This window comes from Marmota monax, unplaced genomic scaffold (assembly GCF_021218885.2).
Source record: "Marmota monax isolate L192 unplaced genomic scaffold, Marmota_monax_Labrador192_F-V1.1 WCK01_AAM20220418_F8-fsc00186, whole genome shotgun sequence".
In the NCBI taxonomy this organism is placed as follows: Eukaryota; Metazoa; Chordata; class Mammalia; order Rodentia; family Sciuridae; genus Marmota; species Marmota monax.
This window is the reverse complement of record NW_026694725.1, coordinates 6,348-32,645: the sequence shown is the minus strand read 5'-3', so window position 1 is coordinate 32,645 and position 26,298 is coordinate 6,348. Positions and strand designations below refer to the sequence as shown.

Sequence of the window (26,298 nt, the reverse complement as noted above, 5' to 3'; positions counted from 1 at the left end):
GTTCTCTGGCCAGTTCTGTGACCTTCTGGCTATAGAACCGAGGACAAGTTATAGCACTGCTCTGACTAAATGCTCGTGACACCCCACTTAAAACATTTTCCATTCTTACCCACCTCCCTAGAAATGTTTTTGATCTTTTTTCCCCTCCTAGAAACTTTTTCCTCTTTGTCTTCTAATTTTCCTCCTATTTCTCTAGGTCTCTTAGGGACTCTACTCTGTCATGTTGTAATTTTATCCTACCCGGACTTTCTCTTGACTCTTTGCTATCCTGTGTCCTCTTCCCTAGGTGATCTCTTCCAAATCCATGGCTTCGACTACTTGATATCACCATTTTTAGAATATTATGTAGTATTTTTAAAGGAAACTATGAAGCCAGATATATTTTCCATGTTGTTTATGATCTTAAGTTTCATGTCATATTTTGTTTGTCCTGTGATACAACCATATAGAAATTGTGGTTTATGTAGATAGAACTGAGAAGGGAAATAAGTGGACTTTATTGGATTTGAGGAGTGGTGGATGAATGAAAATATCCTGCTTATGAAATCAACTTCCCTCCTTCAGGAAGCACTTTATCCCCTACTCCTTCCTAGAGAAGCAACAGTCATGGCATTTTCAACACAACTACAAGGTGGGCTTATAATCCAGGTGAGAACCACAGAGGACCACAGTCTCTCAGATACAGTTGAGATACAGTCATTTTTGAGACTTCCCTGCCAGCAAGGAAGACTATCTTTTGACTGGATGTTGGTAGTCATCTTAACTTCTGGGATGAGTCTTCAGTCATCATGATGAAGCTAAATATAGGAAAATCAAGGCAGAAGAGAAAAAGAACAGGAAGAAGGAAAGAGAAAGAAGAGGAAAAAGTAGCAAGGTTAATCTGAGCTCTGATGACCTTATTTGAATTCCTAGATACAGCTGTGCCTGAAACTGCATCTACCCCACCTGATTCCCCAGTGACATAAGATAACAAATGTCCCTTATTACTTAAACTAATTTGAACTTAGTTTTTGTTATTTCCAAACAAAAATTCTGATAGATATAGGTTGACAATCATGGGCAAAAAGAAAAAAAATTTATTTAAAGTACCATTAATGATACTAAATCTACCCCCCAAAACACACACACACACACACACACACACACACGTAGCTAAAGAGTGAGTTCAGGTATAAGGACATCCACCCACATCATTCATAAGAGGAATCAGGCCAATTGTCTATGTGAAGAGAGAGTTGATTTTTTAAAAACAAACCTTTATGCATTGAAAAACAACAATCTGAAGTATTGTACAATATAAGTGCTGTCTTGAATACAAATCACTGGAAAGGAACGGGACACAGGACCCTTCAGCAAGGGTCATACAATACATGGTAAAATGTTTGTATTACTAGAGGAGGAGCTTGGGCCACTTTGTTCTGTGGAGGGTTTGGCCACCTCTGGTTCAGTAACAGCCTCTGGCGTTCTGGGAGCTTCTACTAGAGGAGGCAGCTGGACAGTCTCAGTAGTGTGCTGGACAGAGTCCTGCTGATCAGCTGAATTCTGAACATTCTTAGTGGCACCATCTTTTATTTTGTCTGCAGTCTCTTTGGTGGTCTCATCTGCCAAAGGAGGGAAAAGACGGAATGATGTTCAAATATGAATGACTGCATATTCTAACTTTGTTAGGTTGTAAATCATTTTGGGAAAATTGTGGTTATAATGATATAATAAAAATAGTTCATTTGTAAAGCACATTCTAATGTTCCAGGCATCATTCTAAGCACTTCACATTTACTGATTCATTTGATCTTTTCAGCAGCACTACAGAATAAGCATTATTCTCATTCTCAAAAATAGGCAAATGGATCTGCATCATGGTTAAGTAAATTATCCAGGAGCCCACACCTGGTAAGTGATAGAGCCAGAATTTCATCCCAAGTACTTTGATACCAGTGGCCTATGCTTAACCACTAAGCTATATTACATGTAAAAGATTTGCATAATCCTAGAATTTGTCACTGATAAAAATTCAAAAGGTAATTATAGGGCATAAAGAGGCAGACACAGTGAAAGAAAAGGGAAGGAATAGAAAAGGGATTGAATATGGGAGAAAAATGGAAAATCCCTCATAAGGCGGGTGGGTGGCTATGGCTAAAAGCCAAGTTTCTTGAAAAAGAAAAATTCTCAAAATAAGGAAGGGCAGACTAATAATGTCATAGCCAGAAATAAATTATCCAAGACTAAGTTCAAAGAAATTGACCTTCCTCTAGAAGAACCTGACTCCCTGAACTATGGGAAGAGGACTGTCTGGCTGAGGGCTATACCTGTTTTGGTTGAGTGATGATACTCTTGAACCTTGTTCTTGCTTATCTCAGAAGGAAGAGAGACATTGGGTTTCCTCAGGGACTGGGGCCTGGGCCGTGGTTTGAGGTTCCGTGGCTCATGAATCCAAGCATGCTTGAGGGCCTGATCAGGGGTCATACGAAGAGAAGGTTCCCATCTGCACATCAACAAAGCCTGGCATGGATTACTCTTTTATTTTCTCTTAATATTAAAATAATTTTAAGAACCCAATAAAGATATTTTCATTGAGCTATGTCCTAATCTCAAATATATTATCACAGAACAAAGATTATATCAAATAATTTAAAAGTATCTGAGAACAACTACTAGAAACAAATTTTTTTAAAAAATTGTATGGGAGCTGGGGAATTTATTAAATTTTAAATTTTCTAGATTTCTAGAAATTTTCTTACAAGAAGTATTATTTAAAAACCTTACCTATTTGGAATTAGGATTTCATAAGCTAAAAAGATTAGAAACAGATATTTAATTTCAATTCCCAAGATGTGGGATTTGGACCTCCATATATATCATAAAGGAAATTATAGAATTTTAGAATATTAAGATTTATAAGGCGACTTGGATATGATACAGGCAAACTTCTAACAAAGTAATAAAATGCATTTGACGGAATTCCCAACATAGAATTACCTAGCCATTCTCAAGTAATATCAGTAACTTGGCAGTAAAGTCACAGATCCTCCTATTCCAATTTTTAAAAACTCTGATTCTTTAAAAGTTCTTGATTTTTATTGGACCAAAATTGGCTCACTTTTCAGTGAATTTTACCCAGGTCCTAATTCTACCCATTAGCATTTTACAGAATAAAATAATCTTACATGTCAGAGTCCCTCAACTACCAGAAAAGACATCACTACTATTAGTCATAGTTAGTAGTTTCCACCATCTAACCACCTTCCAAGGTAGGAAATTCTAGCTATTGTCCATCATGCTGGGAATGAATAGCTGCCAACTGCAGGGAGATGGTATTACTAGTCCAGACTCAAAGGCATGAGCAATTCAAGCTCCCAGTTTTTTGTCAAATGAACTGCTTCTTAAACTTCATCTCCCCTCTTCTGGACTTCTGGAGCCTGCCAATAAAACCTGCACATAAAGCTAGGTGTTTACTAATCCTATTGACTTTAGCTAAAAAAATTTAGTCTCTCACTCCATAAATTGCTGATTAGCAGTATATAGATTAGGGAGTAGACCCCCATCAACTTGAATCATCTCTTAAAAGTCGTGAGCAATTGATGTTTTACACTAAAAAAGAAAATAATATTTTTCTTGTGCTAAGCTGTGTTCAGGATGGCTGGGTTTCTAGACAACTCACCTGTCTCACTGGGCAGTTTCTGGCACTTATTAAGGCACTGAGCATGGAGCTGGGGGATATGTTGGTAAAATGGGGTACAGAATCCTTATCTCAATTATTCAGAGAAGTAAATAGTATAACTCCCATAGATGAAAATATTTTCAGTGGTATCTGATGGTTTTCCCTCTAAGCTAGAACCTAAATTACAGAATGCACAAATGCCAAAGAAGTATTTTGCTAAAATTACTCCACTGGAATAATGAGAGAATAATAAAGATATGGTCTTCTAAAACTAAACAACTGTAGAACTGATAGAGATGGAAGGTGCTTTAGGAATGCCCCCACTTTATAGAAAAGGAAACTGAGGCCCAGAGAGAAATGATAACTTGTCGAATAGCACTCAGCTGATACTTGCACTCAGTGGAGATGGACTTGAGAAACTTCTTTAATAGTAAAATAGAAGCAATAGCCAACATTTTCCAAGAACCTTACAAACTGTACACTGTGTTGGGTGCTTCGTGTGGTAACTCCTTTTTCATTGTGATTTGATCAAAGTACAAAACCTAATTTTTAAGATTCAAAATATGCATATAGATTGTAAAAATTGTACATAATAAATGTTTTACAACTCACCTGTCCTCTAGTTCCCTAATGCAAGAGGATTTGGGCACTGAATCCTAGGGGAATAGAGAGGGGCTCTGAACCTAGTATATACTGGTTATAATAGGCTCACTGAAGAGGTTGCCTTCCATTCAAGAAACAGAAGACATTAGGATTTGCTTACAATCTCACTGGCATGCAGCTTCAGGTCAAGAAGATGACAAATCCTAACACACACTGTAATCTCTCCTGGAACCCAGCTGCATATCTGCAAAATACAGCAGATATCTGCCCTGATCATCACACAGTAGGGGGAGAGCACTGTTTCATGAGGCAGACATGAAAGCAATTTGGAGACTGCAAAACTCTACCATTGATGTTTTTATAACCATCTCCCAGTCTTAGACTTTCACCAGCAAACACATGCAAAAGTACAAGTACTTAAGAGGAAACCCAGTACTTAAGAGACACCCCAACAAACTCACACCAAACACCTTCTGAGAAAGTCCAGGAAGCTGGTGTCATAGGTTTTCAGCACCATCGTGAGATCCTTGGAATCCGGGTATCTTTTTTTCCCCCTGTTGTTGGTTATAGTTTTAGGAAAACCTTTGGAATCTTTAGAGATACAATATTCTGTATTTAGTTCCAGGTGTAAATACTCACTGGTCACATCACAGCTGTCCACTCAACCACACTGCTTCCTGAAGTCATCTTTGCAGCTCTTCTACTTTCTGTCTTAACACACACCCTAGCCCACCCATCTCCATACACACACACACACACACACACACACACACACACACAGTCTCAGTCACTTTGAAATAACCCAGGTCGATTATTCCATGAATGCAATTAACATTAAAAACAATTTTGCTTACTATTCAGTAGGTTCTGAGCCTCTCACACACAACTTCTCCTCAAATCAAATGACAGTTTAGTTGAATATAAACAAAGGCAAGATAATAATGATGATGAATGATAATGGTGATGGCAATGATAATCTGAAGTGTCAAAAATGGCTTTGAACAAAAAGGATATAGTCCCTTTCTAAACTATCTGTGTCCTCACTTCTTCCCCACTAGCCCAAGTATGTGAAAATTTGGGACATCCACAGGTACAATAAAGAAAGCTATTTTAGGAGAATGCTCTCAGGGCTCATTTTCAAACCATACAAGCAAATCATCCTCATTATACCTTTACACTTATATCAAAATTTTGACCATAATTGGAATATTCCAACTTGGTTGGTTGCTGAAGACACAGTTTAGAATGGAGACAAACCACCAATGTATGGTTTGTCATCCCTGAAAAGAAGACCCCAAAATAGCTCCAAAGGTTTCCAAGGATATTTTGTGAAATGCTTTGAAGGTAAGACCATTCACCTTGACATTCAGATCCTTGTGTATATGCTTAGAAAAGTTGACCACTTATTGCTTATACCCTGTAAGTCTACGCCTAAGTGGTAAATTTGTATATGCACACACAGTTTACACTATTGAATTCTCACAGAACTCAGTGGAGTTCATGTTATGCACATTCTAGAGGGTAAATAATAAAGTTCTACTACTTTTGTAACCAGTGTAATTTTCAGGTCCTCCAAAAGACAACCACTCTTACTGAATTCCTAGGAAACTCCCATAAATGTGTACATGAGCGTGTGTGTACATACATACACAGATATCTCTGTATTGATATGCATAAAAGTGACTGGGGGAATTATGTTGCTCTTTTTTGTTGACTAAAGAATTATGTTCACCAAAGAAGAATTGTGCTCCCAGTTCTCTAAACAACTTAGCTCCTAAAGTAACATTTAAGTAATTGTTTTTCTCATCAAAGTCTTCCTCACACCTCTGGGCCTCCCCAATATCTAATCATTCTCTCCATCTTCTTCCTGCTGCTGCCTCGGGCACCTAAGTGTCTCGCTATCCTTGAGGCAACATCACTTCACTGCTTATGAGGAGATTAACTAGGAGTGGCTAGGAGCTGAGAAACTGTTGGCAGTCCAAACCTAAGAAAAGGAAAATCAAGAACCAACATGAACACAGCATTTACCATAGGCACCTTGTCAGAAGACTCATAAGGAGCTGTTGTCAAAAACAGAATCTTGGATCCTGCTTCAAACTTGCTATCTCATAGATCATTGAGAATGATCATGGGAATTAGCATTTTTGCCAAGTGCCCAAATGATTCTTGTAATTTGAAAAGTTTGGGAAACACTGGAGAGTAAAGACTCTTCTTGCACAGGAAGTGAAACTGTGTGAATGTTGCTACCAAAACCCTATTGCCATCCTATAGCCTAGTGCTGATGGTAGAGATCAAGTAGTCTGTGAAGTGGACATGCATATGTCTTTGGTATCTCCCCACCAAGATGCCCTGTGGTCCCTTCCTTCTAGTCACCACCATGATGCTATCTCAGTGAGGTCAGTGTTAAGGCTTAGGATGTGACTCTTCTCCAACGACTTTGTCTAGCAGGAAGAAACATTAATATCCCCACTTTTCTTCCTCCAAATCCTTCAAAAATCCAAAAGACTGAATAATGTAAGTGGTGGATGGGGAAAGTATATAGGGTCAAAAGACCAGTCTTATTGCTTAATGTATATCAGTAAGTCAGCTAGAGCTTCTGCCTACCATCTAACAGCTCTGAAGAAAGGTGAGTATGTGGACACCATTTTGTGGCAACCAGGACACGCTCTTGATCAGAGAGGCAAGGTCTTCAAAGCTCTACCCACAATTGAAAGATGATATTTTAAGAGATTTAATCACTGGAATGGCATGGGACCAACTAAGAATGGATGATACCTCACCACTGAACAAAGAAGGATCATGGAACATCTCTGCTTGCTAAGCCTTCAGCTTTCAGTTTGGGGATCATGGGGAGTCCATGGAGAACAGGAAAAAGGGTCAGGAATCCTATATAGGGCTCAGGCCTGTGATGTTTTACCAAATGGTATAGAAGGAGACTACAGTATAATCCCCACATACTGAACCAGTACACACTGGACAGCATAAATGAAACCATTTTGTCTCAGTGGCCCCCCCATGAGAATATTTTGACTCTCCTATTGATGGGGCAAGTTGTGAAGTGAAATTGTGTGACTTACATACCCATTCTAAGGCCACTTTCAGTTGAAAATGAGAGTGGGAGGGCTAGGAAGACTGGGATGGCATAGCCTGTGTGAGCCTATGAACTAACCTGACAACAATAGCTTGTCAAAAATGTCATTCCAGAAAGAGACCCTCTTTGTTATACAGAATACATGTATGATGATGTGAGGGGGAAAAAAAAAGAAGTATGTCACATTAGATTGGGTAGAGAGAAGTGATGGGAGGGGAAGGCGGGAATGGAAGGACAAGAGAATAAAATAGACATTATTATTGCTATGGGTATATACATGACTGCATGACCAATGTGATTCTGCAACCTGTACACTCAGAAAAATGAGAAATTATACCCCATCTGATTCAAATGTATGATATGTCAAGATCATTGTACTGTCATGTGTAACTAATTAAACAAATAAAAAAAGAAAATGCTAAAGAAAAAAGAAAAAAAAGAATTGTCATGCAAAAAAATCAAAACAAAACAAAACAAAAATCAAACAAACAAAAAGTACATGTATAAAGACATGAATTGGCATAAACATACTTTATATAAAAAGATATGAAAACTTGTGCTCTAAGTGTAATAAAAATTGTAATGAATTCTACTGTCATGTATTTTAAAAAATTAAATCAATAAAATATTATTTATATTTTAAAAAAATGTCATTCCAGATGGCAGGAAGGCCCTGTCTGTAGAGTCTTCTCTCCCTCATGTCTGATTTTGCTCCATGTTGATAACATTAAGGCCAATATGACTTTTAAAAAATATTTAGTTGTAAATGGAAACAATGCCTTTATTTAGTTTTTTTTTTTTTTTTTTCTTAAATGTGGTGCTGGGGATCAAACCCAGTGCCTCATGTGTGAGAGGCAAGCTCTCTACCACTGAGCCACAACCCCAAGATGACTTTTTCTGCCTCAGAACCCCTTAAGCTTTTTGTGGTTCTTCAGAGAGAATTTAGATCTGGAATTTACTTTATCTTGTCAGTGTCCTGGAAGCCCTACCTCAGTTGGTATCCATCTGTTCAACGTGTACAGCACCACTCACATAGAAAGACAGAGCATCATAGAATTCAGGGCCTGGGAATTGTGATGAGAGGGGCAGCACAGGGCTGCAGATAACACTGAATCCCAAAACTCAGACACATGACCCAATCATAATTGACCAGCAACAACACATCTACACCGAAATTGTTCTGACAGGCCTTAATTACCCATTTTATGACAGAGTAACAGTGAACCTGGGGCAGTAAGGGTCTTGGGGATTAGAAGATTTGGGGCAATAAAAAATAATGTTCCATTAATGATAAAACATAGCAATGAAATTCCCCACTACTCTCTAAAAGAAGTCTGCTCCAATATTTCTGCACAGTGCATGGCTTGAGAGAGCAAATTGCTTGGGAAGGTAGGGAGAACTAGGAGTGGAGATCATTATCTTCTGAGGTTCTAACACTTGCTGATAGGTCTTCTGAGTGGGAACCTGATCATTCTCCTGCTCCAATGCATTTGTATTGCCAAGAACCCATTCCCCTTGTGATTTCACCCATCTCATCTCCAGCATGCCATCTGGGACCACTTTTCATTGCCTGTAAGCTCCTAAACCACATCCTGCCCTTTGGTATGGGGACAGGAGAAAAGCAAAATATGAGATTTAGGGTATGGGAAGTACCTTCAAGACCTGTGACACCTCTCATTAGACACAATGAGATAAAGAGATTAGACCTGGGGACTTACCAAAGAACGTCTGTCTCCTGGAGGCCGTCTGAATGAAGCGGGCTGGCGGCAGACCCAGCACCTTCAACAAGCACAGTGTAGTTGGTTCACTCTTGGTGAAGTCACAGATTCAAAGACTGTTAAGAGCTAGGTGGGACTTTGGCCACGTTTTGCCTTTTACAGATAAGAACTTGAGGATATTAAGTGATGACATCAAGTCAGTAGCATGGCAGACCCAGAGCTCATGTCTCCAGGGCTGTCTCAGTATCTTAAGATTCACATGCTATTCTAAACAGACATCAGCACCAACAAAGGCAAGCCACCTCGATAGCAGCCAGATCTCAATGTCAGTACATGCTGATCACATTGAATTAGGAATGACACACCCCAGCATGGAACACTGGGAAGAGAAGGGAGGGAAAGGAGATACAAATCACCAGAGAAGGCATTTCTTGTAAGATAAATTCCTTCTTGGAAAGAAAAGTATAGGCCTACTTATTCACTTTTCTCTACTGAATCTTATAGGGATGTACAGATAAAGAAATTTATGGGTTGCTCTCAGCCCTAGGTTTCTGGCCATAATCCATGCACAATCCTGCCTTCCTGCTCCTCAACCCTACAGATATCAAGGGGAAACTGAGTCAGTGCTGGGGCAGTGGGAAGCTCAAGCCAGATGCCACATTCACCTTGGTATTAGAAGCAGGAATGGTTCAGGGATATTTCATAAAATCATTACTAGTCTTAGAAGTCATCTGGTCTGACCCTCTCATTTTCCAGTCCAGAGTAGGAAATGACTTGCCAAAAAGTCAGAACAAGGGCTAGCCCCCAAATTTACTAACTCCCAGGCCAGTGTTGATTCCACCATAGTTACCATTTCTAGATATTTTCATCTAAATTATTTTAATATTTTATTATTAGTTTCAAACAACAAATGAAATCATCTATATTTAATACTTCTCAAAGGCATGTGTCACTGATTAACTTTGAGACAATCTAGAAAACAGAAATTTAGCTTTTGATTTAGAGAGATTCACAGTCAAACTTTTATCAGTTTACTAGGAAAATCCTAAAATTTGAATTTTTCAAATTTTTAGTTATTTTCTCCATTTTGTCTAATTTAGCTCTACAAGAAAACTTCATTGAAAAAAATGAGATGTGATTAATAATCCTGTGATGAGTCTTAGTAAAGCCTTTTTACTGGGAAATAGTCCTCCCAGGTTAAAAGAGCAAAAGTCATTACTGAATGCTGCCTATTTTTTGTCAGATAATTTCCAATTATTTGTTTCAGCTGATAGGTTGATAAAAATAATTTCTGATGATATATCATTATTCAATTGTTACACAGAATTTAAAAAAAAAGTCACAGAATGAGGCAACATAACTAGAACAGGTTTCCTTCTTGGGCTCACATCTTTGGAATCAATGTATTGTAACGGCCTGGTCCTGAGCCTGTTCATTGTAGCAAGAAGTAATGTTGGGGCTGGGATTGTAGCTCAGTGGTAGAGCACTTGCCTAGCATGTGTGAGGCACTGGGTTCAATTCTTAGCACCACATATAAATAAATAAAATATAGGTCTATCATCAACTAAAAAAAAATTAAAAGAAGTAGTGTTCACTTACAGGTATAAAAATTAATGGGAAAAAGAGAAAACTCAGCTCCATTTATTCTTCTAAGAGGTGTATACAATGTGAAGTAAAATTTCACATTTTATGCCTACTAATTATCCTAATTTATGCACTAGTTCTATTTTAGTGATCTCTTGAGAAAAAAATTCTACACATGGAGCTTATGATAATAAAAATTTGAAGTTATAGTGATTGATATATTTAAAAATAAAGCTATGTTAAATTAGAATAAAATTCTATACATGAGTTAGAATTTTAAAAAGTTCATTCAAGGAGGAAAAAGAGTTAAAGAAAGGTACAACTGTTAAAGAACTTATTCATGTCCTTTTAAAGGTAGATTTTGGTGGGTATTAGGTCACTCTTTTTTTAATTCTTTTGGATATATTTGAAAGATTGCTTTAACAGTTTTACTTTAAAATGTCACAATTTACATTAAGGGGGAAATAGCATCCTTTGAAACTATGTAAATTTATAATAAAAATGTTAGTTCTCAAAAATGTACAAGAAGTATGTAACTTCAAAAACACTTTTAGGGAAACTTCGACCAAAGGAAAAAAAAAATAGTACGCAGGCCACTGCCCTTGATGAGTCTGATGTAGCCCAATGTCAGGACTGAAGCCATCCAAGGACACCAACCAAGCAGGCCTTCCTCCTCACCTCCATGATGCAGGCCAGCTGCTCCACCTCATTCTCCCCCGGGAACAGAGGGTAACCCGTGTACAGCTCTGCCAAGATGCAGCCCAGGCTCCACATATCAATGGCCATATTGTAGGGGTGACCCAGAATCACCTCAGGGGATCGGTAGAACCGGCTTTGGATATAGGTGTATACTATTAGAGCAAAAAGAGAAATCTGATGTGGGAAAGCTGGCTTTCTCTCCAGGGCCCCCTCTCCAGGATACTTTGGCAATTGAAGATGGCAGATAATTTAGAATCCCCTATCCCCACCTTCTTACCCTATTGAGCTCTGCAAGATGAAAGTAACATCAAAAACAAAACATCATCAAATCCTCACAACAACCTGATGATAAATGAAGGTGCTATTATCCCCACTTTATTGATAAGGAACTCCAAAGTAGGCATTGTTCTGAGCAAGTTAAAGCAGGGTACTTTAAAACATTTTATGTCAGACAAGTTTTTAAAGAAGCAAATCATAAAACTAATATAAACTAAGTTTTCATACTGTCAGGTGAACTTTGGAAAGATAATTTCTGACAGTATTGTGATTTGGCACTGGGGGAAGCATATCAGAATTGGAAGTGTACAAAATGCAAAATTTAAATTCAATGTCTATTCAATATATTATATATATTTATTGTATAATGAAGTACTAAAAGAAAAGCTCAACAAAAATCTCAGCAAATAAAGATAGAAAGAAGATTATATTGTAGGGGGCCTAAATTTTATAGATAAGGAATCTATAATTTTATAGATAAGGAAATCTATAATTTTATAGATAAGGAAACCCGGGGAAATGCAACATTTTGATTTTTTCTGTGTTGTGATTTCCTGGATTGGGAGGGGCCGTAATCACTTCTTTAATGTTTACATTGGTTATAAGAATGTAATAATTCTGTAACTTAAAATAAATGTTTGATTAAAAACAACTTTTATACCATGCCTTTTCCAAAATGAATTTGAGTACTATGCCAAGTTCATATATATAGGGTACTTTAAAACATGAATTTAATGGCACCTGTGAGGTGCTTAGCATGTGCCAGGCACTATCCCAAGTGCTTTATGTAGATGAATTCTTTCAATCCTTACAAAAGCCCTATGAAGCAGGTACTATTTTTGTCTCAATTTTAAAGTTAAGAAAACTGAGGTTAAATGAGCTTCCAGTCATTCAGGTCATTCAGCTTCCAGTGAACAGAGCTAGGAATTGAAACCAGGAAGTCCAATTCCAGTATCCATACTCCATACTGCCTCATAGTTAAAGATAAAAGGAAAGTCAGGAGAAATATAAAGGAGGAAGTTACTGTCAGAAAGCAAGTATACGGTAATTGCAAACTCAGTTCTGAGCATCCTGGCAGCCCAAGATAAATAGTAACTAATAGGTTAATACAGTTGCCAATATCTAAAAAGAGTAAACATACAAGTTTTTTATGGGGAGCATTGTTTTCTGGATGGAATTCTTATAGGATCCATATGGAAAAATATATTAAGGAGATAGGTCCTCCAAAGTGGTTCTGCAGACTATTTGGGAATACCTATCCAGTAGTCCTTTCTGCGGCCTCAGAGGGCTCCCTCTGACACATTCTGACACCAGGAAGGCTGGTCCCAAAGTCTTTTTGTGTGTGTGCCCTTAATAGAGCCTGTGTATCTTCCCAATCGTTCTACCTATTTTATTTTACTTTTTTTAAATCTTTCTGTCTCTTACATTATATATAACAACCCAGGACGGTAATATTTCATGTTTTGGTTTTGGTACCCAAACCAGCAAATGATGAATACCAGAAAATAGACATTTGTTGAATGGTACATGTTTTCTACATCAGTCTTGACAGAAGCCAAGTTAATTGAACTTAAATCAAATCCAATCAAGGTTGATGCAAATGTGCTCCGGGGCTACTTCCTGCATTCTAGTTTGGAAAAAAAGTACAAAGCCTAGAGAATCTAGGACAGTAAATCCCAAACATTAGAATGGCTGTTTTCTAAAGTGCAAACTCCTGTGCACTCTCCAGAAATTTAGTAGGGTGAGGCCTTGGAAACTATAATTTTTCAAAGCCCCAAGGTGTTTCTGATACACATATAGTTTTGTGACCCAATGTTTATTTGTAACTTCATGTCCACAGAATATAAGATCTTTAAAGAGCCTCTATGGTATTTGAATCTAATTTCTCATTTTATAGATGAGGAAACTTAGGCTCAGAGAAGTGAAACACCTTGTTCAAAATCATACTTTTTGTAACCCTGGATGGCTGATCCTAGATTGGAACCCAGGTAGTCTTGTGTGTAAATGGAGAGAAATTGCAATGGGAGAACTCAGACAGTGGGGAACCTACCTTTCTGGTGCTCATAACAACTGGACCCAAAGTCAATAACTTTAACTGCGATTTGGCCCTTTTGGTATAGCACTATATTTTCCTAGCACAAAGAGAAAAAAGACAGGTCAAGTTTATAAAAATCAATGTTGCCCAAGGTGCCCCACTTACTTAAATGCTCACCCCTACAGGGCCTAGTTCAAATCTCACCACCTTCAAACTCCTCCTCTGGCATCTTCTCCACATTCCATTGTGCTGTCCTGCTCTTATTTCCCATTGACTTGTAGTCTACATCTTCTTTGGATTAATTATTCACTGTTTTGCATGTACCTTTCCCCATATTGATTATGTAACTCCTGAAGATGGTGGGTTTATTAAGATCTTCTTCCACACCCAGTTCTGTGCCTCACTTGCCTTACAAATGTCACTGAATTGGTTTACTGCCCCTGTAGACCTACCACTATGACAATAAAGAACATAAATAAACAAACAAACAAATAAATAAATAAGTAACTAAATAAGTTAGAATTGGGGTTTGTGTGTCTCACACTGACTTTGGGGAAACCATGAAATGTCAAGGTGTAGCTTCTGGGCTCTCCTTTCAGCACTGGCTGAGGTCGGAAGATTAAAGTCCTACTTGTGCCTCATGGATCTCACTGTCAGATGAATGGATCATGTCATTGCTTGCTGAGTACATAACATGGCACATATGACATAGCAGGCCTCTTCTGAAGCCTCTGGTGCCAAAACTAAAAATCCAAATTTACTCCATGGTATCTTTTCTAAAGAATCTTTGTGTTAATGCAAGGAGGATAATTAGCAGAAATCTTAAAAGAATTTCTAGTGTGTCTCTAGCCCAATGGAAAGAAGACCCCTTCACTAGATGGGGCTGGCCCTTTGTTATGATAAAAGCCCAAAGTTTGCTGTGTGGAAGGCTTAGTCATCAGCCTATGGCATTGTGGAGAGGTGGTAGGTCCTTTAAGAGCTGGGACTAGTTGGAGGAAGTTAGGTCACTGAGGTTGTGCCTTTGAAGGGGATATTGGGACCCTGTCTCTTTCTTTGGTTCCCAGCTGCATGAGGTAACAGCTTTGCTCTGCCATGAACTCCTAATGCCATGTTCTGCCTCATCACATGGTTGAAGCCATTCAACCATGGAGTGAAACCTCTGAAACTGTGTGATCCAAAACAAATCTTTCCTCTTTGTAAGTAGTTTATCTCAGGTATTTTGTCACAGGGACCAAAAGCTGACTACCATACCCTCTCATCTCCCATCTTTTTGGTAGAAAGAAGTCCAGGGAAGGGACAAATGCAATGAGCGATCATAGCTCACCCAAACTAACCATGAAGTCCATAAGAATAATTCCCTGATTCTTTAATAAATACTCACAAAACACCCTGCTGGTAATGTGTATGTTTTCCAAAGGGATGCACATATTTAGTCTACTTGATCTACTTTGTCAAGGAAATCTGTTACTTTATATTTTAGCCATTAAGTGTCTTACAGATTTCCTTGGTGAAAGTCACTTCCCTAAGCCCAAGAACCATTTGCATTGTGAATTTTTGGAACCGCAAAGCTAAAGGTCAGGCATTTGGAAATGGAGAACAAAGCAATGTCCTCCCCTATCTTTACAATATTAAGTTACAAAAAATATCCTCAATTTTATTTATGAGTAACAGTTTAGAAAAATTAAATCATGTTTGGGGGTGCAGAGAAGGGAGTAAGGAACTTAAGGGATATTCACCTTGTGAAGGTCAGATTATTTTTGGAACGAGTGTTCCTCACATTTTGTCCTTAGCTACCTACACGGTATTACTTCTTCACATTTGCAATTATTGGCTCATTTAACAAGCATTTATTTATTGCCTTCCATTATTCTCACAGGCACCATGTTAGGTCCTGGGGACATAACAGTCTGACCTTGGGAGAGCTTGCAGTCCAGTGGGAGACACAGAATGAGCTAAGAATACAATACTAGCATGACAAGTAAGAAGGGCACAGCCACTGAAGGAGAGGAAGTGGACTGAGGTGTGCCATACCTGAGGAGCAACTCAGAGTACAGTGGATCTAGTAAGGACTTAGCAGAGTAGTAGAATGATCCATCTACGTGAATGGCACAAGCCTCTGCAGAACAGATAAGGGAAAACTCTAGAATCCAGCAAGAATTCTTAAGAACTATTATGATTGAAAGGGCAAAAGTGGGTAAACCCAGACCCCCAAAACTACTTGTAAAACATCTTGATGCTCAAGACAGCCACCACCCACCCCTACCACTTCTGTAGGAAACCCCTCTGGTTCTTAGCTGCCTCAAGTACACTACATCTCTCCTAGTCCTTCCAATATGTGTGCCTCAGGCTTCATTGCATCTCACTTAGCCTATAAGCAGGGACTTTAGGGCTGCCACTCTGGAAGCCCTAGCCATTCTGGCTGCCCTAACTGCCACTAAAGAGTGGTGAGAACCTGCTCTCCTGGCAGGACAGAGGTTATACTCACAGGCTTGAGATCACAGTGGATGATTTTCTCTACATAAAGCATTTGCAAGCACTTCAAGACAGAGAGGGTGAAGCGCCGAACTACCGACAGACTGAAACCTTGAAAGCTATTACTCTTCATCAACTCGTACAAGTTGATTCTGGGAAAGACAGAAAAAGTGATGAGTATAAAAAGTATCCAAGTTTGAACCTACAAACAATCCTGTGTTATCTGGATTCCCTTCTAGAAGCAAGTAAATCTCAAATCAGTAGGCAAGGTTTTTCTTTCTGATAAACTGAGCCTTCTCAGTGACTCAGGGTAGACCTAGATTGGCACTCAACCATGCTGGATTCTCCAATGTACCCTGATTTCTTACATGACAAAGCCACTTAAGTACTTTATTTACATGAGTGGGTTCAGAGATTGGATCAAATTTCTATAGTAGTCATAGTTCTCAGGCCCTTGGAAGGGCCCCGGAAGCCCACTAGTCACTCAACCAAGTCATTCCTACCCTGACCTAACAAGATTATCTAAATATTGTAGGTAAAGGAGAAAGGGAGTGTGCTGATGAGAGAGCTAAGGTAAATGAGGGACTCCTACTCTATAAAGACAAGTGTGGCTGCTTGGTCCCATCTAACTGTGGCTTTGCTATAATGAAGGCTGGCTCTTGCCAGATAATCCTCAGTTCTCTAGAGAGGCAGAATCCTGAAATGTTATATAAAAGCATATTCAATTATATGAAATCTGCTAACTTACAAGTCTTGGAAACTAATTCCAAGCATTTTAAAAAGAAAAACTTGTTTGTAAATTGCCAGTTTGTGATCTCTGTGCAAACTGTGAGACAAAGATAGGAAGGAAAGAGAAGGACCTAGAAATGACTCTGCAGGCTCTTCCTGATCTTTCATTTCTAAGATTCTCTAGCCTTGGTGGTATTTAGAAAGCCATATTTTTTGTACCAAGAATTGAACCTAGGGACACTTAACCACTGAGCCACATCCCCAACACTTTTTTTATATTTTATTTAGAGATAGGGTCTCAATAAGTTGCTTAGTGCCTTGCTAATGGCTGAGGCTGGCTTTGAATTTGCCATCCTCCTTTCTCAGTCTCTTGAGCTGCTGGGATTACAGGTGTGCACCATTGTGCCTGGCAAGCCATTCATTCTTGAGAGGTACAACAGAGAAATGCCATCCTGACCTGTGACCCTGGGTACCTCCACCTTACTGGGCTTAGGATTCTCCTTCTACACACTGGCCTCTCTTGACCTCACAGAGCCCTTTTAAAGTACAGTGATGTCCTAACCGGGCATTGTGATTAATGGGCAAGAAAGGCAGCCTGGACTGTCTGTTTTGCTCCACAGAAGACGATCCACTGTTGCATATGGTAGGATAGAACACATTTTGTAATTATCAGAGAAGGTGAGGGGAGTGCCCATGTTCCCTCTCAAATATAGCCTGTTCCTAGAACCTCACCATCAGTGATGGTGTCGCGGGAGCACCAAGTACTAACTCAGGGAATCCAGAAACATATGTCTTCTAAGGGTTCACCCTGATTTTTCTCCTTTGCTAAATGTCTTCTGGGCTTGTTTAAATTGCATCATATTGACTTCTCACAGAGAAGAATAATCAAATTAGCATTTGATTATTTCCCATTTGGAATGCTTTTTCAGTTCCAATATTCACCCAAATGATTCCAATCTATTTAAATCAAGACTCTGCTCTCTTACCCAAAATATCTGCCCTTCTCCTTCTTTACTCAGAATTGAAGTCCTTTTCCCACTCTGATAATCCAGCTTCCTGTTCTTTTAGGTTTCAACCTCTGTACCATAGAGATGGGAAGCCAGTGTGTGGGGAACATGATAGCAAAGAAAGTCCTTTTAAACATGTTTCAATTTAGCTCTTGAGGGCAGAGGCCTTGTTTTGGATTTTCCACCTACTCAGTACTTAGTCCTCAGCACCAGGGAAGCACAACATGAGTATGCTGGCAGATAACAGGTTTGCTGAGGAATGGGGTGAGATCTCAGTTTTGGGTCTCATTCTCCTCACTTCTGGACCTTCTAGATAACTGTGCGTCTGCTATGTCTACACTAGTCACTAGATATTCACGCCCAGAAAAATCTAGTTTTATGTCTTCAAAGTTTTTCTTCAAGTTCCCTTAAGCAACTTTTCAAAAGAAAATGAATCAAAAAGACTTACCCCAAAAGTTCAAAGGTGATGCAGAGGTGATTCCGGAAGTAGAAAAAGTCCTTCATGTGTACCACATTGTACTTGTTGTCTTTATCTTTCCTTCTGAGGGCTTCCAGGATCCTCAGCTCCACCAGGGCCTGGTGGTGAAATCTGAGGTGATTGGGGAGTGGCAGGGAGGGTGGGGAATGAGGACAGAAAACACAGGTATCATGTCATAGTGCAGCAGTTAGCCCATTTTCTCAGACCCTACCACAACCCCAACAGAAATGTCTAACACCGCAGAAAGCACTAATAACTCCACACTCTTACTTCCGCTTTGCCCCTTCATGGACTCAGACATGAAGAGAGAGAAATAGGAAAGGGAGAATAAAGAGAAATATAAGAGGAAGAGGCAGAGTCAGAAAGGTTTGGAGTCCTGAGGCAGCTAGAAGCCAGGCAATCCATCTTCTATGGCCTATGTCATCCATGGAGCCACACCTCTTTTTGTTCCTGATGATTTTCAGGGCCACCAACTCATTGTTTTTGTGATCCAAGCACTTGGCCACCTGTCCAAAGGACCCTTTTCCAATCATCTCCAGAACCTCGTAGCGGTAGGCAATGTGGTCATGCAGGACCTGCAGAAGCCAGGCCAGAGGTGAGGAAAAGAGCCAGACCCTAGGGCCCTTGGATCCCCATCCCTAGATCATGGGTCACTCCTTGGAGGGAGTGGTTCTGAACTCCCACCCTTCTCTCTGTTACTGTAGTGGTTAGGTGATCTCCTGGATCCAAGACCACCCATGTAGTGCCAGGGACAGTTAGTTCCACAGGCTCCACCCATGTCAAGCAGTGAAAAGAACATTAGTTAGTCTTTGGAAATGTTGGGTGCTAGTCCCAGCCCTTTGGTTTCCTGCATGTCTTTCTTAGGACCTAAAAAGTAAGGGGGCTTGGCAAAACTGAAAGTCCTTTCTATTTCAGGAATTTCATGATTCTTCAAGTTCAACATCAGCTCCCTTTTGGGGGAGTTCTATCTCTGACCCTTGATGTCCCTCTATCAATCAGAGAAGTCTTTATGCCTGTTCTGTTCCTTCCTGACCAGATTTGGTCCTCTCCTAGTCTTATTCATATTTAGTCCCCTTCTGAAGCTAATACAGACTTTCTTGGTGAGAGTAATATTTTCTAAGAGCCAGAATCACCCATGACTATCCTTGTGCAAGAAACCAGGTGTTTAGTTAAAACCACAGGAAATTTTCCATTAAAGACTTGAGCTAGGTGTCTTCAAATAAGTCACTTATGTACTCTGAGCTAGAGTGACCTCATCTGTGAAGATGAAGATGAGAATCTGGATAAGATGATTTCTAAGGTCATCAGGCTCTTGATCTCAGCTTTCTACAATTACACATGAATTTGAAAGAGGTGAGGGATAAGCGTGTACAAGTTTTCAGGTTGGTTTGTGACTGTGTTTGAGGATAAAGGATTATTCACAAAGAAGAATCAACACCATAAATTTGAGCATGTAAAACTTTTTACTGATACATCAGAGAGGGTTAGTCTAGACTAAAGGTCTTTCATGAAAATGGGACAGAATCTGCACAAATTTGGCATATATTTTTCAAGCATTTACATTTATCTTCTTCATGTCATCAGTTTGGTTGCCTCATAATTATTGGCTTACACGTCATCTTGGACTTTGGTTGTGCTTACTTGACTCATGATAGTTCCCTTTGTATTTTCAGAGTCTAATAGATGCCAAGCTTATGACAGGTGCTCAGTAAATAATTTTACAATTAACATTTGTTGTGAGAATGTAGCTGTCATTTGTTTAGGAATTATATATTTGTGTATATGCTGGAATAAAATAGGAATAAAAATTGGAGCTTACAGAGAATGCACATTATCCCTCTCTCCCCATGAAAATCATACTTCTCTAAGATTTGAGACTGAAGAACTGAGTTCCAGTGAATTCCCATAAAGATAGTACTGAACCCCAGGTGATTTCTTAGAGACTCTAGACTCAGGTAGGGCAAAGCAAAGGAAGGAGCAAGGAGTGAGGGGTTGTGGACATGTGGTTGAATTGGAGAAAATGTTTATATTGAAGATTCTTAACCAAGGACCCATTAATGCCCCAAAGCATTGCACACGCACAGCTTAATGTTTCTGGGATGAGGATACTCAAAGGGATCCTTGACCTAAAATTGTTAAAAACCAGGGTTCTAGATGAAGAGTGAGTGATAAAATCACATCCTTGCTTCTTAAAAGTGTTACCTAAGGACCTGTGGTATAGGCTTCACCAAGATGCTTTTCAGAAATGCAAAATCTCAGGTCCCACCCCAGACCTGCTAAACACAAATCTGCACTTGAACAGGAACCTAAAGTGATTTGTGTGCATAGTCAAACTTGAGAAACATGATGTTAAGAAAATTTATCTCTTCTATGAAGCCCTCAAAGATTCATATCCTAAAACCAAGTTGTGATGAAATTTCCAGAAGTAGGAAAGTGCAGACAGCTCACAGCCTGTCTGGAACTAAGTGTCACTCATGCAGGCATCCTCAGAAGAGGGGATCACTGTCCAGATTTCATCCTCAGGCTAGAAAGAGGCATTACCCTGGGATCCCCAGAGGTACAGTCAGAAAAGGAGGAGTCTCTGCAATCAATTTTTGAAAAATGGAATGAAGTGAAGCACTGTACACCAGGGACACTACAGTGACAAAAACTATTCTTGTCTGTGGAGGGAATGACATCTGCTATAAAACACAAAAGGGGCCATGAATGGGCTTGTGTGGAGGAGACGAAAAGGGAGATTGAGGGGCAAGTGCATCTTACTCCAGTCTGATCTTTTCCAAGGGTATCCAGGACGGTGCAAGAGAATAGCCTGTGAGAGTTCACTCAGGATGCAAACTTGTTATCCCAAATACCCTTGAAGAAAATCACCATTCTGTTAGAAGATTTTGCATACTAAATTTCAGGTTTAAATAAGGTGTTTATTTGGTTTAGCACCTATTAGCATCTGTTGGAATGTCTAGTTCCTGTCATATCAACACAAAACATTATAAAATATCCCCTTTTGCTTTCCTTTCCATACTCTCTATTGCACCCAAGCCACCTGAGGTCACCATGACCTCCTCCCTCATCACCTTCAGATAGGAGCCATGTTCATCATCAAAACTTGTCTTGCTGAATTTCTCTGGAGCCACATTGAGTTTCTCAGCATCAAGCCCCAGGAACCATAGCTCTGTGTAGCCCAGGATTTCACTTTGCTCATAAGGAGACAGCTTACTCTTAAAATTCTTTAGGGCTTCTATGTGAAAAAAACAGGATAATTGTTAGTTAAGTTGAGGCAACAAGGGTATTTACCGAAAGTGCAGATGATGTGATGTCTTTTCTAGTTCATGAGCCTTTTCCTCAAATAGGTGGTTTCTTAAAGATCATGCATGGAGAATATTCCCACGAGGAAATATAACAAGGATAAATGCCAAGGTTTTGGAACTATTTCAAAAAATTCAATATGACAACACAAACATAAGGGAAAAGAGAATTTAGTGCCCCAAGAGCTATGGGTTGCTGCAAAATAGGAATTATTATTATTATTATTATACATATTTAAAATAATAAGTCCAGAAGTAAAGCCCATAACAACAATAGTGTACCATTAAGGTGAATTTGTCCAAGTTCATGTGGAATCAGGTCAGACAAATAGTTTATTTTGAGAAGTTTTAAAAACTACAAGTTTTCTGGACCAGGCAGGTGACATAATGCTGGGAGCCATTAGCCAAGTAGATATGACAATTTCCTTGCCAGCGTACCCCATGTTGCAGTGACATTGAATGTAGGTGACCTTGCTCAAGGACCAGGGCGGATTAGGGTGTTCCCGGTTCAGGATAATTGGGTTTAGGGCGTTCCAGGTTTAAGATTATTCCTGCTAGGAATAGGGCGTATCCTGCTGCCTGAGTTCCCCTTTGAGTTCTCACAGGATTCAGACAGTATTTTTTGGGAGACAGAAGCCCAGTGGAGGTGGATTTGGGCAGAGAACGTGGATTTCCCCAGAACGTGATTGTAGACGGCTGGTGTGAGTTCGGGAATAAAGAGTTGCTGTTTGAATCTACAAGCTGTGTGGTGGCTCGTGATTTTGTGCCCAGCCAGACTGCGGCAACATAAAAGCAACTTTAGAAGTCCAGTGGTATAGTCCAAGGAGAAGGATAGCTGGGTCAAACTAACAGTGGTTCTAGTCCCAGATTTCCAAGGAATCTCCATACTGCTTTCTAAATTGGCTGTACCAATTTGCAGTCCCACCAGCAATGTAGGAGTGTACCTTTTTTAAAAAATAGCAAACTATAGGAACACAGCCACATCAATGTTTATAGCAGCACAATTCACAATAGCTAAACTGTGGAGTCAACCTAGATGCTCTTCAGTGGATGAATGGATAAAAAAAATGTGGCATATATACACAATGGAATTTTACTCAGCATTAAAGGAGAATAAAATCATGGCATTTGCAGGTAAATGGATGGCGTTGGAGAAGATAATGCTAAGTGAAGTTAGCCAATCCCCAAAAAACAAATGCTGAATGTTTTCTCTGATATAAGGAGGCTGACTCATAGTGGGGTAAGGAGGGGGAGCATGGGAGGATTAGATGAATTCTAGATAGGGGAGAGGGGTGGGAGGGAAAGGGAGGGGGCAGGTGATTAGCAAGGTGGTGGAACATGATGGACATCATTATCCAAAGTACATGTATGAAGACTCAAATTGGGTGTTAATATACTTTATATATAAACAGATATGAAAAATTGTGGTATATAAGAATTGTAATGCAAAAAAGTACATGTATAAAAGCATGAATTGGCATGAACATACTCTATATACAAAGATACAAAACATTGTGCTCTATATGTAATGCACTTCTCTATCGTGTATTTAAAAAAAATAAAATCAATAAAACTAAAAAAAAAGAAAAAAGAAAAAAAGTCCTGTGGTTACTCCCACTCCCGCCTGCAGGGGAGCCAGCTAATACTTCAAACCACAGAGGGAATGCTTGTTAGTGCCTCTCTAAGCTACATGAGACAGATCACATGAGCGTTTGTGTTAGGGCAAGCGGGGCGAGGTGGGGAGTGAGATTCACACTTGAATAAAATGAAGAGTACTCAGAGACAGGAAGCCAGGATCAGGGTAGGAGGCACCATGTTATTTGACAAATTGCTGAAAAGTTGAACTGTGAGGAGAAAGAAAGAAAAAAAGACATAGAGCACAAGACCACTGTCTTCATATACCCGAAGAGCAGTCATGTCAAAGCTAAATAAGGTATGTTCCTTGCCCAAAGGACAGAATCAGGACCCAAGATAGAAGGAGGCAGATACCATCTCTGTAAACGCAGAATGAACTCAGAACTGAAATCATCTCCTGGCAGGAGGGTCACTCCTGAGATCATTTAAGAAAGACAACAATCTCAACTTCAGCACTGTGGCAGAAGAGCTGTGAGCATTGGACAGTGTTGACATATGGTAAGTGCTAAGTGGACTTTGGTTCTCTTCCTTTGAATCCTAAGAGGTCATGAAATCTCTGAACCTTGTGAGGAGCGTGGCTCCTGCCAAAAGACTGTGTGTGATCTTTCAGACCTCACAATAGACAATTACCCAGGCTTAATCTGGCAGGCTCCACAGGGGCAGCTGTCTTCCCCCACCAGACTTGGTCCACAGCCCGAGCTTGTAGTCTCTGACCAGAGCTGCAGCTGAGGACCAAATTCTCCTGGCAGGCGACTGACTCTCTAAGGCATATGAGCCTGTCTAACCCAGAAGCCCCCACTCAGAGCCCTCTATTGGAGACCCAGCTGAGGCCTGCCTCAAGCACCTCTGCCAAGACCCCCTTGTCAAGAGAAAGGCAGAACTTTCAGGACACTTTACTTTCAGTATTCTGGACTTGTCCACTCCTAGCTCCTCCCCACTCACTTTCCTCTGTTCCTAAGTCCATAAAATGACAGAAGTCTTTTGTTGGGACTCCCCAGGCAGTGAGACAGTGCCCTCTGTCTGCACTAAAGCATCTGACGCTTACCTGGAATAGTTCCAAGGTAGGTAATAGAACAGTGTGATGCTGGTATTTCCTCTTACCCAGCCTCTTGTTTATACTGTTTCAGTAAGAGGGTAAAGGCTTAACTTCTTTCATTTTGATTTGTAGCCTTAGTTGACTACTCCAGCATATGGCAGCTAAGCCCTCTCCAGGTCAGCTCAGCTCTTAACACTGACCCCCCCCAACCACCGCCTATGCTGATACTGCCCACCCCACCAGTGTCATACCTGCTGCCGTCAGAGGCACCTTGTGCTTCTTTGGTGGTTTCTCTTCTACCTTGTGTTCATGAGTCTTCATGCTAGGGTGGAAAGGTGCTTCTAAAGCCTTGTACTCAGAGGCCAGCTTACGACTGTGCGTTTGAATTTCCTGTCCAAGGAAAGAAATTGGTAATAAAGAACTACTTCAACTTCTTCTGGGGGACGTAAACTATTTATATGCCCCAAAACACTCACATCCAGACAGGATTTGTCCTACCTTTCCAGGGAGAAAACAGTAGTTAAGAGACAGTAGGTTTTCTCCACCTTTCTCCCAAAGGAAGTATCTAATTCTCATCTCATGCCCCAGGAGACATGCACATTAGAGCATACAGTTGACAACCCCAGGGGTGTGTCACTGTAGAAAGAGATGAGAACAGTTTTTATCATTGCTCTTGAGGAGGCCAGTTCCTAACTAGATAAAGTAATTTGCTTAAGGACATGTAAACTTGAATTTATATAACAACACCTCTTACGACTTTTCTACATGGTATCTTATTGGGTCCTTTTACAAAAATGGTAGATGACATGGAAGGAAAACAAGATTTTGTTTTCTTCTATCATTTATACACCACAACTTCATTTTTCCTTTCCTCAATGAATCACCCCTGACGACAACTCCCTAAAGGCCCACTTTGTAGGTAAGAGAAAGTAAAAGGCATATTTACCCAAGTACATATTCAGTACAAAGAGTGAGAAAAGGACTTGAACCCAACTCTTTAGCTGCTACTCCTTTCCCCCTCCTTCTTGGACTTTTCTAGATGTGGTTCTGAACTGAAGCTAGGTCTTTCACCTGTCTGCTCAGGAGCATGTCCACTGCCCTATACTCACCCGGGACAGCACACCAGGCTTCAGCAGAATTTTGTTGCTGATGTGTGGGAGGTTGATCACATTCTTCTTCTCCTTGGTATCCATAAAAGGGAGTGAAGTAATGTTGGTGTTTGTACCCTATAGGAGGAGAAATTGGATAAGGTATAGAAACCTCAGATAAGAAAATTCTCCAGAGGTCATTTCTTCTAGACTCCTCCCCACAACAAGGATGAGCCTAAACCCAGATTCTTGGAGGGAAAAAAAAGAAGATTCCAGGGAGCAGAGTAATCTAGCAGACAGGATCTGGGGTTGACTCCCCATTCCACCACTCACTAGCTGTAGACACTGAATAGGTCACATTGATTCAGCCTTAATTACTTCATCACTCTCAAAAATGGGACCTACCTCATAGCTTTTGTGAAACTATGCAGAGTATTCCATAAGTGATAGCCATTATTATTCTCATTCCAATATCTTACCTTCCAAACATGGAGAAGGCCTTTCTGCTATACAATGCAAATCTTTCTTAATGCAACATAAACTCCCATTTCCTCTACGGCTACTTTATAGACTTGACCTTCTTACTTGGATCACTGCCCTCCTACATTGATTGATTAACTGATTGGTAAAGAGATAATCTAACTATCAACAAATAGCCATGTTTAAAACTGTGTGGAGAGAAGCATGGTGATATGGATATAGGGCTCTCATTGTCATGCTGAGTTGGCCAAAAGTGCCTGTAAAAAGCTATTTCTTCCATCCACTGCCCTCGTCCTTTCCTAAAGTCACTAACCAACACTTCCTACCTTATGCAAAAGTCGGGTCATTTTGAGGTTCTTGATCTTGGAGGGTGGCTTCTGGACTTGAGCCAAAGGCTTATTTTCAAC

General features: G+C 39.9%; 1 protein-coding gene across 1 annotated transcript; it reads right to left on the bottom strand.

The window, feature by feature from the left end:
* Positions 1 to 1,261: 1,261 nt before the first annotated feature.
* On the bottom strand, positions 1,262 to 26,298 carry Dyrk4 (dual specificity tyrosine phosphorylation regulated kinase 4; the record flags this gene model as incomplete). The annotated part of the gene is made up of 13 exons (XM_046424144.1): positions 1,262 to 1,601; positions 2,307 to 2,482; positions 4,723 to 4,852; positions 9,071 to 9,131; positions 11,333 to 11,505; positions 13,680 to 13,761; positions 16,150 to 16,288; positions 18,321 to 18,461; positions 18,789 to 18,925; positions 21,422 to 21,585; positions 24,575 to 24,713; positions 25,433 to 25,549; positions 26,218 to 26,298. Coding segments are annotated over 13 exons (1,782 nt in total), but the record flags the coding sequence as incomplete, so codon positions are not given.